Here is a 14,935-nt window from a genome sequence, read left to right as displayed (position 1 = left end):
TAATCTTGCAACAACAAACAGCAGCCACTTTAGCCCTGCAAACTCAAGCTGAACTGATCAGAGCAGAAATCAACAGAAAATGTGAAGAAGAGATGATCCAGTGAAGAGAAAGTCAGATCATATAAAAGCAGAAATTTCTTCAATGTGAATGATTCAAAAATCATAATACCATAATTTGGGCATCAGAAACAACAGACACAATAATTAATAAAGCAATCAATCATCTAGAGAATCTCTCTGAGGAGAACTTTCAAAAGAAATTGCCAGTTGAATATATCAGCTGACCAGAGAGACAAGAAATCTGAACAAAGAAATACAACATGAAAGCTTCAGAAGACATCTTCAACTCTTCTGAATCAGAGAATAACATTCTTGCATTTCTTGATGATGAATTGCCAACTAGCCCATGAACTGTCCAAACAAATGACAATCCCACCATGCCCACACCAAAGCAAAACTGCAACAAATGTAAAGTGCTGAGCAATAAAGCCACACCATGCAAGAAAAAGACCCCAGTCAAGCAAAAATTAACTTGAAAAAGTAAATGATTGCTCAAATCTGCTGAAAAGATCAAACCACAGAATGATATCTTGAAATGCAATACTATTGCATTCTCAATGGATGATAACATACCATTCTCTACATTCTCTGACTACCATGCTAACAGTCCACTTGATTGAGGAACATCTAGAAGTCATCTATCATCAGAATCAGATGAAATGAAAGTGTCAATCTCAAATGCAGGAACAACATTAGTGATAGAAATATCAATATACAATGAACCAATGTCTCAACCACTACTGAACTCATCAAAAAACACCAATAGTGATCTCTCTGATTTTAACAATCTCCTCTTCTGGAAGCAAGAGCTGGTATCACAACACCCTCAAGAAGAACAAACAAACTAGATGCAATAATCAAATGATCAGCAATACCAAGTGGACAAACAGCAACACTCACTAAGTACAAAAATGCTCAATATGCCATGACCACAGACCAATGTCTTGAATTCTTTCAATTCTTCCCTGAACAGTGAAAATTCAACATGCCAAAGCCAGAGAAACAACATTTAGTACCCCAAGCCCTCATTACATCAGTTGTTGATATCTACTTTAAAGAACTGTTAGACAAAGTTCAAAAAGACCACCAACAGCTATTATTGAGATCTACAAAATATGAACTCATTCACTTCCTCTGTCAATTCTCTGAAGAACCCATTCAAATACAACCATCTACAGCAATAAAAACAGAAACCTGAATGGCTTTGGATGAAGATGATGCTATAACAATGGAAGAAATTCAAAAATGGCTCAAACTAAGCACAGATGAAAAAAGAGACTCATACATGGAATGTCAATTCATTTTAAATGATTTCATCAGACACAAAGTTCTATGACTTTCTAACCACCAACAGGAAGTCCATCCAGCTCATCTACAAGCACTAGAAGCAACAGCTGAAGATTATCCACATCTAACATGGATTGATGACACTGACATGCTAGAACAGGATCCAAAAGACACTCTACAACTATAAGAAAACTTTGCATTAGATGGAGGATGGTACCCTCAACATCAAATTAAAATATATGCACTAATGTAACTGATCATGTCCACTCTGGCTTGAAAAAAATTCCTATATTCAATGATGCATACTAAATTGATCAACAAAGCTGTCATTGAGAAGATGTTGTTCTTTTTCAACTTTCCCTACTATGATTACCAATTCTAACTAGCAACAGGGCACTGACTTTCAGTGAGAACACTGATCATTAAAAGATATTTCCCAGCAACTGACATGGAACCTCCTGTACATACTTACTGAAGTAGATTAGTTAGTAATTGGTCATTCTTGAACTTATCATTGAAGCTCAAGGGAACAAGAACAAAACATCTTCTACTACTCAACCAAAATCACATGGACATTCTGTAGCTCTTATAGACCAGGTAACACTCAGTTTCTGTGAGCAAGTCAATGTGCAGTAGAAGCTCATACAACAAAAGCTTAGTTAGTAGAATGTATTTACTAATAACTATATAAATATATATAAATATATAAGTATATAGTTATATATAAGATTTTGGTGAATGAGTAGAGTGAGAACAGTGATAATAATGTAAGAATTAAGTGGTTGCAGATAATGTGGCAATGGCTTACAGTCTTTGTAAATGAGGCTAGATTGGGTGAGAGATGGTTATGAAGGAATCTAAGCATGAGAAAGAGAGAGATAACTTGTATTGCTACAACAATATCTAGAATCTCTAGATATGTTGCCACTGATCTTCATAAGAAAGTGTCTGTGGCAGATTTTGTGTGTTCAGCTATGCTAGTGAGATCATGTAATCAGTCATGAGATTTACAAACTTTAGATGACACAGAGCATGATCATCTAAGCATTAAGAAGATTTTTTGAATCTCTTTTAGATGATGAAGTGAATGTAAGAAGACCACAACACAGAGTCTTATAAATAAAGTTCAGAAAACAATGATATAGAAGAAGTAGTCAATGACTATTCAAAGAAGTTATTGAATTGTTTTGTTAATTATATTTTGCAGTGAGGATTTTGATCTTATTTATAGACTATAAGTTTAGAGTTTGAGTTATGTAAGTTATGACATATTTGTCTTGATTTATAACTGTTACATCATGTGTGATGTAATGTATGATGCAGTATGATGCAGTATATTGTGCAATACTTGCAATAGTTTTGAAAAAAGTAGTTATACTTTTTAGAAAACTGAATTATTATATGAGGCATTTTATAAATTCTGGTTTCAGTGACTGATACTTTCTATAAAACAGAATATCTATGATGTAGATTTATAGAAAGTTGGTATAACTGATTATAAAACTTATTAAAGTTGAATATAATGTGCAATAGTTTATTAATCTTGAAAATAAACTATGCAACAATGAATTTTATAATGTTATTGATGATGTTACATATGATGACATTTTATATGATGTAATATCATATTATGATGTAATTTGTTATCTCAATTTATTATTCTTTTCTTGATTAATAATTTATACAAGCAATACTATGATGATAATCTTATTGCTGTAACTCTATTAGAAAATAAAGTTTGAAATAAACTTTTATATAATAAGATTTGAACTAATTCAAAAAGAGTTATAGATCAAACTTTATATTTAATCAAGATTTATGTATATGACTCTGTAAATATTATAGATGTTATACATGTTATACACATGTTATGTAAGACAATATATAGTATATAAATTTGATTATATTTGAGAATGTAATATTCTCACATTTTCACACTCTGATTGAAATTTTTGAAAATGCATTGATGTTTGAGGAAGTATTTATGTTAGACTGTTGCTAAGATATAAGAGAATTTTGTGCAATTGAGATATGCTTATATGCTGATAGAATACAGTATGAACTTCTGTGATTCAAGAGAAAATGTAATATGTTACTTTGTAAGTAAAGATTGTAGAATGAAGAATGTTTGAGAAGAATATATATTTACTCAGTACATATGAATTATTTATGTTGTTGTTGTTGTTGTTGTTGAATATTATATAGATTTGTCAGCAAGTTGATATTGTTGCAATAGTTCTTTGATGTTAATTAGTTCTGATTCTTTTAACTAAGAGTCTTCTTGAAATTCATAGTTTTTTCAGTGAACTAGATATTTTTTTTGTGCTTTAATATCTTTGCCTTTTATATGTTCTGTGACAATTTGTTTCAGTTCATATTCTTCATGACTGTCAATTTGTATTGATAATGGAGACTGAATTGTTTATGTAAAAGAATCTGATATGTTTGAGACTGATTTTAAATGAATGACACTGACTGTTTTATGAACTTTTCATGTGTCTGACAGATTCAGTTTGCAAGCTAACTTTTCTACTTTTTTTGTGATGATAAAAGATTCTGCATATTGATTGCCAAATTTTCAGAGTTGTTTGCTGAGTGTGGTGGTATATTTTTTGCAAAGTTGGAGGTAAATTTAATCTTCTTTTTTGAATTGTGAGTAGTAATGCTTTTTGTCAAATAATGCTTCACTACTATTGTTACTTCATCAAGAAGTAAAGTGATGTTGACTCTTGTGAGAATATTACACTCTCAAATATAATCAAATTTATATACTATACATTGTCTTATATAACATGTGTATAACATGTATAACTCCTATAACATTTACAGAGTCATATACATAAATCTTGATTAAATATAAAGTTTGAGCTATAACTTTTTTGAGATTAGTTCAAATCTTATTCTATAAAAGTTTATTTGAAACTTTATTTCCTAATAGAGTTACAGCAATAAGATTATCATCATAGTATTGCTTGTATAAATTATTAATCAAGAAAAGAATAATAAATTGAGATGGCAAATTACATCATAATATGATATTACATCATATGAAATGTCATCATATGTGACATCATTAATAACATCATAAAATTCAGTGTTGCATAGTTTATTTTTAAGATTAATAAACTATTGCACATTATATTCAACTTTAATAAGTTTTATAATCAGTTATATCAACTTTCTATAAATTCACATCATCAATATTCTGATTTATGGAAAGTATTAGCCACTGAAACCAGAATTTATAAAATGTCTCATATAATAATTCAGTTTTCTAAAAAGTATAACTACTTTTTACAAAACTATTGCAAGTATTGCACAATATACTGCATCATACTGCATCATACAATACATCACACATGATGTAACACTTATAAATCAAGACAAATATGCCATAACTTACATAACTCAAACTCTAAACTCACAGTCTATAAATAAGACCAAAATTTCCATAGCAAAATGTAATTAACAGAACAATTCAACAACTTCTTTGAATATTCATCAACTACTTCTTCTATATCATTGTTTTCTGAACTCTATTATCACTGTTCTTACTCTACTCATTCACCAAAATCTTATATTTAACTATATACTTATATATTTATATATATTTATATTGTTATTAGTAAGTATATTCTACTAACTAAGCTTTTGTTGTATGAGCTTCTACTGCACATTAACTTGCTCACAAATGCTAATCTCAATTGAGTTGATCTCAATCTCTTCTCAAAATTTGAAAATTAGTTCCAATTTCATCTCAAAATATGAATAAAAGTCTCATTCTCTTCTCAGTTTCAAATTTTCTATGTTATGTTTCATCCCTGAATTTCTCTATTTTTAAAAAACTTTAATTTTTTTCCAAACTTTATTTTGAAAGTGTATTTTTACACCAAAATATGATAAAATAGAAAAATTGACACATCAAATCACAAATGCATATATACATTTATATATGTTTTTAATACTAAAAGTAGTATAAAATAAGATTTTTGTTTAAGTTTTGGGAAATTGAGAATCTCTATTTCTAATTAAATAATTTCAATCTCTTTAAAGTAAGTTTCATTTTCATTTCAACACTTAAAACTCAAGTTTCAGTCTCATTTTAGTTTGAACCATCAAATCTCAGTTCCATTTCAATTTTCCATTAATTCATTAGAGATGAAATTTCAGTTGGGAAATCTCTGTCTCTGTGGTCAGCCTTTCAATAAGTGACTGAACTTTTCATTTTATTGAATAAAGTTGTCATGCCCACTGTAGGCTAGGCCTGCCCTAAGAGCTAGTACCTTATTAGTTAGTGTAGCCCTAACCTCACTAAGTACTTAAAGCCATGCTGGCCTTTTCCCACAGAAGGTCAGTGATGAGTTCTTCTCTTACTGCACATATAGCAATACTACTTTGATACTATAAGTGCAACTTAGTTACCTTTCTTACACTGTAGACTTGATACATTGTCCTCTAGCATCTATCTTATAGGCTGCCACCTTATAGTTCTCATTGCTAAAAACATGAGATGGTTCATCAAGCTACTCTGTTAGAAAACTCCTTTCTATCCTATCTCCCCAATATTGACACATTTTACGCAACAACAAACACAATTCCATGCTGTTAGATACAATTAGATACTATGGCTGGAACCAGAAGTGAAAACAGAAAGAGACAAACAGATGTGAACTCTGACAACAATCCACAGATTGAAGCCTCTACCACTGTCTCCCAGAGAGAACAGATGAGCCAGACTATAGCATCAGAGACTATAGCTGAAACTCCTTCAATGAGTAATCAAGAAGTGTCAGTAGTGCAAGTTGAACATTCAATTGACACTTTCAGCAAGTCAATGAATGTTGACATCTCAGAGAAAGCAACTTCAAGAAAACAGACACCAGAAGCTGTCATTTCAAATCAGAAAAAGAACATTACAGTTCAGGATCTTCTTTATGATGCAGATCAAATCATCATGAAGCTTGAGGCAAAGCTCAATCTTATCAAGAAAAAACAAGAGATTCAAAGATTGGAAAATCTCATTAAGAACAATGAAATCTTCAACAATTCTCCACTGAAGAAAAGAGCTGAATGAAATCAAGAAACAATATCTTCTACATCTTTCTTCAATCTGACACTCAGAATGCAACTGATTCCTTCAGAATTAAACATGGAGAATGTCAGAGGTGCAATGGATGCATGAGCAACAGTGCTGAAAGTGCAGTGGGAGAACTCTTTCTGCAACAGAAGTGTAAAAGACATAGATTCTGTGTGTGCTCTGATCTGAAAAGTGAAAAAAAGATTCATTGCCTGAACTCTCAAGAATTTAGAAGAGTTTATCACTGCCTCTGAAGTCTTCCATCTCTACTAAGAGAGATACTTCAAGAACAATGATAAACACAAGATGTTGAAAGCCATTCAACACTTTGAACCAAAGCTATTGATCAAGTGGTCACATAACTTTAAGGACCCTGAGGAAAGAACCTCATGAGAGAACTTAAAAGCATGGTTGAAATGTCAAATTGTGGACCCAGAACACACTCTTAGGGATGCAGAATGTGAATATCTGACACTGATGCAGAAGGAAAATCAAAAAGTGCATGACTTTGTCATGCAATTAGAGACCCTAGAACACAGACTGAAACACAAATATGATGAACACCAGAGAAAGTCACACCTCTATTCAAAGGTGCTCAGTGAAGTATGTGCAGAATATGACAAGTATGCAGATAACTTTGATGCACTTGACTATGACACACTGATACAAAGACTTGCCACTGCAGAGAGGAACATCTCAGAAAAGTACAAGAAATCAAAGCCCAAAACATTTCCTTCATCCTTCTTCCACCAGAAAGGTAGTAAGAAAACCTACTACAAAGAGAAGGAAAAGAGCAAGCCATGGAACAATAAAACAGACCAAAACTCAGAGTATGGTAATTTCTTGGCAGACAAAAGCAGCAGAAAGCACAAGTTTGATAACAAATCAGTATCATATTGTACTTTCCACAAGCAAAAAGAGCATGCAACCAAAGATTGCTTGGTTCTGAAGAAACAGAAATTGACAGGCACCATGTCAAAAAATGAATAAAAGAGTTCATTAATGCTGCAATGGTTCTAGATTTACACAAGAAGCAGTGAAGCCTCATGTCTTTTCTGATCACAGTACAGATTCAATCAGCAACAGAGGAAGAAACAGTTCTGGTCTTAGTGGACTCAGAAGCAGAAGCAAACTTCATTGACCAATACTGAGTCAAATCAAAAGAACTGATTAATGACAGAAAATCCCCCAAGCTAGCCAAAGCAATTGATGGACACAAGATATGCACCTATGGAACCCATCATCTCACTGTCAGTGCAACCAACAGTAATGAGGTTATGCAGTCAGCAAGTCAAGAGTTTGAAAGTGTTGACCTAACCAATTACAATATGATCTTAGACTACTCTTGGCTCAAAGAAATCAATCCACTGATTAACTGGCAGAAGAATAACTGGACATACTGACAAAACATCTCTGAAGATCTTCAAGAATCAGAGATTATCTCAGCTGAAGAAGCTATGATGAAAGTTATTACAGAAGCTCAAACTTATATGATCTTGATTGATGAACTCCTTACCACAGACAATAATCAAGATATCAGTGCACTCTACAGCACAAACATTGTGGACACCACATCAGAATCTCTCAACTACATTATGCCATTCACACAAAGTTTCTCCAAAGATAATGCCAGCATCACAATTAATGGTGCAAACATTGCAGATTCCATGTCAGCATTGTCTGACTACATTACACCATATGCACACATCTTCTCCAAAGAAAACACTGCCAATCCATCCAGACCATCAAATGCTGAACATGCCATAGATCTGGAGGAAGGGAAGAAACCACCATTCATGCCAATCTATAATCTGTCAGAAACAGAGCTTGCAGTACTCCAGAAATACATAACTGATGCACTGAAGAAGAAATGAATTCAATTCTCAAAGAGCTCAGCTGGAGCATCTATACTCTTTGCACCAAAGAAGAATGAAGGTCTCAGACTCTGTGTAGACTATAGAGATCTTAATCACATTACACTAAAGAATAGATATCCATTACCATTAGTTAGTGAAATGTTAGACAGATTGTCTGGTGCTAAGGTCTACACAAAGCTTGATCTCAGAGATGCTTACCATCATATCTCAATATGCAAAACTGATAGGTGGAAGACTGCATTCCACACCCATTATGGCCATTATGAATATAGAGTAATGCCTTTTGGTCTCACCAATGCATCTGTCACTTTCCAAGCTTACATAAATGAAGCTCTTGTGAATTTACTAGATGTGTGCTGTGTAGTCTATCTGGATGACATTCTTATATATTCAAATAGCATGGAAGAACATAAGACACACACACATATGGTATTAGAGCACTTGGAGCATGCAGTACTGTTTGTCAAACAATTCAAATGCAAGTTTGCAACAGAAAAAGTCTCCTTCTTGGAATTTGTCATAGGACTCAAGAATATTTCAATGGAAATGGATAGAGTGTTGACCATCCTAGACTGGCCAATTCTCAAAAGCATTAAGAAAGTTCAATTCTTTCTTGGGTTTGTGAATTTCTATCACCATTTTATTCATGTCTATTCACACATAGCAAATACACTCTTTGAGCTCACCAAAGGGGATACAAAGAAGAAATGGTGCAACTTTGACTGAACAAAAAATGCCCAATGTGCATTTGAAGAACTAAAAAGAAGCTTTACCTCAGCACCTTGCCTAGTACACTTTGACAATCAGTGACACATTCAGTTAGAACTAGATGTGTCTGATTATGCAGTAGCAGCTATCCTTACACAACTTCAAGAAGATGAGCTATGACACCCAGTTGTCTTCTGAAGTAGAAAGCTAATTGACACAGAAACTCACTATGATATCCATGACAAAGAACTTTTAGCTATAGTAGCTGCATTCAAACACTGAAGACACTATCTGAAGAGAAGTCAGAAATCAGTACATGTCTTGTCTGACCATGCCAATCTACAGTTCTTTATGATGACCAAGAGCTTAAACAGACATCAGGGCAAGATGGGCAGAAGTACTTAGCACATATGACTTCATATTACTGCACCATCTGGGTAAATTAAATCCAGCAGATGCACCAAGTTGTTGATCAGATTACAAAGATGCCTATCATGGTGAGACTCTTCTACCTACTCTGCAACAGAAGATCAGGCATGGTGTTCAACTAGAATGGAATCTAGAGAACAACAAACAGTTGGCTTCTATAGTAAACTGCATCAGAGTGCATGATTGAATGCTAAAAGCACAAGAAACAAATAAAAACACAGATGTTGGTGCAAATTCTTCTCTTGTGTTGTGCTCAATACAGACAATAACACTGCTGGAAGATGTTAGAGAACCAATTCTTGTGTCAAGACTCATGATTAATGCTGTCATGAAGTCTGAAACAGTCTACACTGAAATGCCTGAATTCTTAACCTCTCTATTGCTGCAGCTCCAAGGGCTGGACACATTTGTGTCCACTCAAAGAAGGGAGATGGAGAAGAAAGATGTCTTCATGGCTGGAGGTGTAACATGGACAATTTCCAAAGACAATGTGCTATGGGCAAATAATAGGGCATATGTATCTAGCCAGCCAGCATTAATCAATGAGATTATACACTCAAATCATGATGACCCACAGGAGGGTCACTTTGGAATGAAATGTATCATTGAAGCCATTTAAGATAAGTACTATTGGCATGGACTTACTAAGAATGTAGTGGATTATGTCAAGACATGTGATATCTGCCAGAGAATCAAACCCAGAAGACATAAAACACATGGAGAATTAGGAACTATTCCAATGCCTTCACAATTTATGGAGTTAATCTCAATGGACTTCATCACAGAGTTACTCTCCTTCAATTGAAGAGACAATATCTTTGATGCCATTCTAGTAATAGTGAACATCTATATGAAATTCACCCTATATCTACCATGTAGAAAAGACATTGACACAGAAGACTTAGCAGAACTATGCTATGAGTGCATCTTTACTATCTATGATACATCCAAGAATCTGATTTCTGATAGAGGATCTCTATTTACAAGCAATTATTGGTCAACCCTATGCTTCTACTTTGGTGCAAAATGAAGATTAAGCACTGCTTACCATCCTCAAACAGATGGTCAAACAGAAAGACAAAATCAAACTCTGGAACATTACTTATGAGGGTTTATTAATTACCACCAAGATGATTGGGTGCAATGGCTACCTATGGCTCAACACACATACAATCAATTGAAGCATAGCTCAACAGAAGAAATACCAGCAGTTGCATTAATGAAATATAGACCAGAGTTACATATAAATGTGGATAAATCATTGAAACACATGGCTTCAAAAGCCATGGAAAGGGCAGAGTCATTGCAAAAGATGTGCAACCATCTTGAAAAAACACTTCATGTTGTCTGTGAAGTGCAGAAAAAGTATTATGATTCAAAGCACATACCACAAGTATTCAATGTAGAAGAATGGGTACTCCTCAATGCAAAAAACTTAAGCATGCTTTGTCCAGCCTGAAAACTGGACCATAAGTATATAGGATCATTTGAAATCATTGAAAAATGGAGGAAACAATTCTATAAGCTCCAATTACCACTCTCATTTAGAAGTATTCACCCAGTATTTCATATTTTCATGCTAGAGAAATACAATAAAAGGGAAAATAAATTACCACCACCAGATCCAGAACTGATGGATGGTCATGAAGAATATTAAGTAGAAGATATTCTGGACAAACAGATACACAAAAACAAAATTGAATACCTAGTTCATTGAAAAGAATGGGGACCAGAAAATGACATCTGAGAATCAGAAGAATATGTCCAGAATACAGAAGCACTAGACTTCTTTAAACAATAAGAAACATCTGAAGAAGAACATCCAAAAAAGCACCAATGGAGAAGAAAAACAGCATAATTGCTGCAAAAAATGCAAGAAAGCACTCCATGTTGTGTAAGAAATATAAAAAACAGAACTTTCAAAGACTTTTGTTCTTGTTATTTAATGAAGAAAAGAAAAAGAAGTGTAATGGAAGACTTCTTTATTGATTAAACACTCAAAGATGACCACTATGTGGACTTAAGAAACTAGATATAGGAAAAAAGCACCAAAGTGCACAAAAAAACAACTCTTTTTTGAGTCAAAGCTCAATCTTTCTGAGAGTTGGGGATCTTCTGCTCATCACAGACAGTGATGTGAGCAGCATGACAGACAGCATGATGAACAGCAACAGCATGAGCAGCTTAATGAACAAGACAGTGAGCACAATGAGTGAGACAACATTTCAAATATGTCTGTGCCAACTCAATCTGCTCTTTCTCTCTTCTCTCTTCTCTGGCTCTATCCCCCTGCAAATGCAGAGAGGCACCAGAGGTGGCCACAGACAGAGATAACACAGACATGTGAGCTCTTGCTGCTGACAGAATTCATTCACAGATGGCAGTCTCATGTCTGATATTGACTGTGACAGCAGCTTTGCAGACTCAACATCTTTCAATGTCAATCAAGACAGCTGCATGTGCACACTCACTGTGCTGTCTTGTGGCAGAAGCAGTCAGACATTGCACCTCACACTGAAGATCTGAACATTTAGTGAAGATGATCATGCCCAATCTATCAGCATGATAGATCAGATTCCATAAATTAGAGATTCATCAGAGCTCACTTCCCAAACTGACAATCTAAAGTCTGTGTTAGTAAGAAATGGAACAATCTAGACATCAGAAGTGCATGAAACTTGACAAATTTTAGAGTGTCAGCACAATTTAGTGCTGAAAACACATCAACAGACAATCATCAAAAATCTTCACACATGCAAAAGATATAGAGTTCTTACTGAAGTACATGAGTGATGCACTTCTCAGCACACTTCACAACAGCAGTGTCCAGACATAACAACACATGAGTTATTGGAGTTGATGAGCAGAGAGAGACAGCAGGAGCATGAAGTGCAACTACACCAAAATTAATTAGTAAATGTCCACACAAGTCCAAAAACCAAGACACCAAAAACACTGTGAAGGACATAAACAAAAGCAAAAGCAGATATATTGCAAAAGATTAATGCTAACAGCAAATAGCATAGACAAGTCAAGAGCTGTTAGCAAAATCAAAATAACAGTAGCAAATGCTACTGTGCAATAATGTTGTGAATCAATAACTCACAATGTGCAAAAGCAAAACCTCTGTCACACCACTTAGCATCAACAAAAATGTCAAAGTGATGTGAACAGATCAATTCAGTACTCACACAACATAAAGAATGATGAGTGGCAAGGCAGTGCAGTGAGAGAAGTGATGAGACATGACAGTGATAATGATGCAGCAATGCTTAAGTGAAGAAAGAAGAAGAAAAAGCTTGTGTGCTGATGTTATTGATATTCACTAAGTGTTAGCACCACACTAACACTGATGACTACACAATCACCAATCACACTAATGTTTGTGCTAACACTGGTGGTGTGGCATCACTAATTATTCAATCAGCATTGATGCAACAAAACATCAACATCTGATTAACATCAGTGCAACAAAACATCAACACTGCATCTCAACATCACAACACTGTGGACTTCACTCACATCAACATTCAACACTATTGCAAATTATTAACCATATGCTTTAATATTTCAAAATTAGAACATCAATAGCACAATCTGATGTTAAATTATATCACTATGCTACATTTTAGAGTCTCAAGAATGATGCCTACAAGAAAGAGGGGCAATTGTCATGCCCACTGTAGACTAGATCTGCTCTAAGAGCTAGTATCTTATTAGTTAGTGTAGCCCTAATCTCACTAAGTACTTAAAGCCACACTGATCTTCTCCCACAGAAGGTCAGCAATGAGTTCTTCTCTTACTGTGCATATAGCAATACTACTTTGATACTATAAGTGCAACTTAGTTACCTTTCTTACACTGTAGACTTGATACATTGTCCTCTAGCACCTATCTTATAGGCTGCCACCTTATAAAAGTGTGCTAATTAAATTCTGACTTACAGCATTCTAGTCACTAGTAAATCTTTTTTACAACCAAGATAATAAAGTAAGAAGCTACTGAAAGTGGAAATTGACCACATCATTTTAAGATGTTAACTGTAGTGACTAATCACTCTATCATGACTGTGAACAACTACATTTAGATATTAGTATGTTACTTTAGTACTATCTGTCTTTTCAGACAACACAGCAAGAAATTTTTCATATTACAGTATGCTAAGCTTTAACTGCTGACTAAATGCAAAGTCATGTACTAATGCTTGAATTAAAAATTTCTGCAAATTAAGGTGAAGAAAGACAGTGTGTAACTGTTTTAATAAACAATTTTAAATTCAAAATATCATTAAGCTCAATATCCGATCAGCAAACTTCAAAGTGGGGAGGTCTGAGAGTATGACTATGTATGAGGCAAATGGTCTCTAGTGAGCCAAGAAAAGTGGCTAACTATGCCAAGCACAAGGCCCTTTAGTTCGTAGCTCACAGCATCACAAATGCCAATGGCATCGTCCATGAAAACTGAAAACCTATGCCAGATCCAAGATACGAGCAGAGACTGAGCTCATGATTCTCGATTACTTGATTTGTTTGTATTGTAATTAAAGCAATACTTAGTGACCGTACTACTCAAAGAACCCAGAAAGGAAATACAACACTCTCTGAAAGTCTCCTATTCGTTTTTGATGGTCAGTACGCATGTTACTTTTCTTCAATTAAATATTGCCTAGAACTATTAGACATGAACATGACACCTATTTTTAGTTTTTTTCTCCCTATTCAAAGGAAAATACGAAGGGCAGTCATTACCAAATGATCTGCAAATAAAACTTCAAATCTTGACTTTTTCAAATCTTTTTCTACGACGGTACTCGCCATCTGTGTATCTTCCTTCCCACCAAACACTTTCCGAGCAACGACAACGAAATGCAAATTGTGCCCGGTCATGGTATTATTATAACAGCTTACAGACGTGGTCAGAAGGCGATGCCTTTCATATACCTCAAAATGGCCACAGGCTTTCTAAGAACCGCCAAGACATGATGTTGCATTTGGGTTTACCACGTAACAGTACTCTATGTCTAGAATACCAGGTGTCCCTGCTAGATGTAATTCCCGAATATATATCTCTTGGCCACATGCTCCCTCAGGAAATCCAACCAGAATGGATGAAGAATGCTGTCCATTTGATGCTTCATTCTGCAGTAGAGCAGGTACTTATTCTTGGAGAGACCAAAGTAGATAAGCTTGCTGAAGGGTTCGCGTGGGACTGGCTACCCGATCGAAATCCGCTCAAAACACTTGGGATAGCGGCCCAGCAAAAGGCATGGATCCACCTTCGGGATACCGCAAGATCCTCTTCACTTCATTTGGAAAGAGACGTCTCCGTCGAAAATCTAAGGCGGCTTTGTGCCGGGTTTCCCTATTTGAACTTGAAGGCCACATCCTGGAGCTACTAGAAGATGCAATGAGCGTGCTAGAGGCTCCACTTCTTCGACGGCTCGAGCTGGAAAATGCCGGGTGGTGTGAATGTGAGCGAGAACAACTCAGTTAATGGC

General features: G+C 34.9%; 1 protein-coding gene across 1 annotated transcript; it reads left to right on the top strand.

Annotated features, from left to right (window-relative positions):
* Positions 1-14,419: 14,419 nt before the first annotated feature.
* Positions 14,420-14,931, top strand: LOZ57_006702 (uncharacterized protein; the record flags this gene model as incomplete). The annotated part of the gene is made up of 2 exons (XM_049255717.1): positions 14,420-14,634; positions 14,688-14,931. The coding sequence occupies 2 exons, from the start codon at positions 14,420-14,422 to the stop codon at positions 14,929-14,931; spliced, it is 459 nt and encodes a 152-aa protein (XP_049105308.1).
* Between the last annotated feature and the right edge of the window lie 4 nt (positions 14,932-14,935).

Source organism: Ophidiomyces ophidiicola (genome assembly GCF_022830035.1).
Source record: "Ophidiomyces ophidiicola strain CBS 122913 chromosome Unknown scaffold_51, whole genome shotgun sequence".
Taxonomy (NCBI): Eukaryota; Fungi; Ascomycota; class Eurotiomycetes; order Onygenales; family Onygenaceae; genus Ophidiomyces; species Ophidiomyces ophidiicola.
Note: the sequence above shows the minus strand (reverse complement) of the source record. Positions and strands in the feature narration are given on the sequence as shown.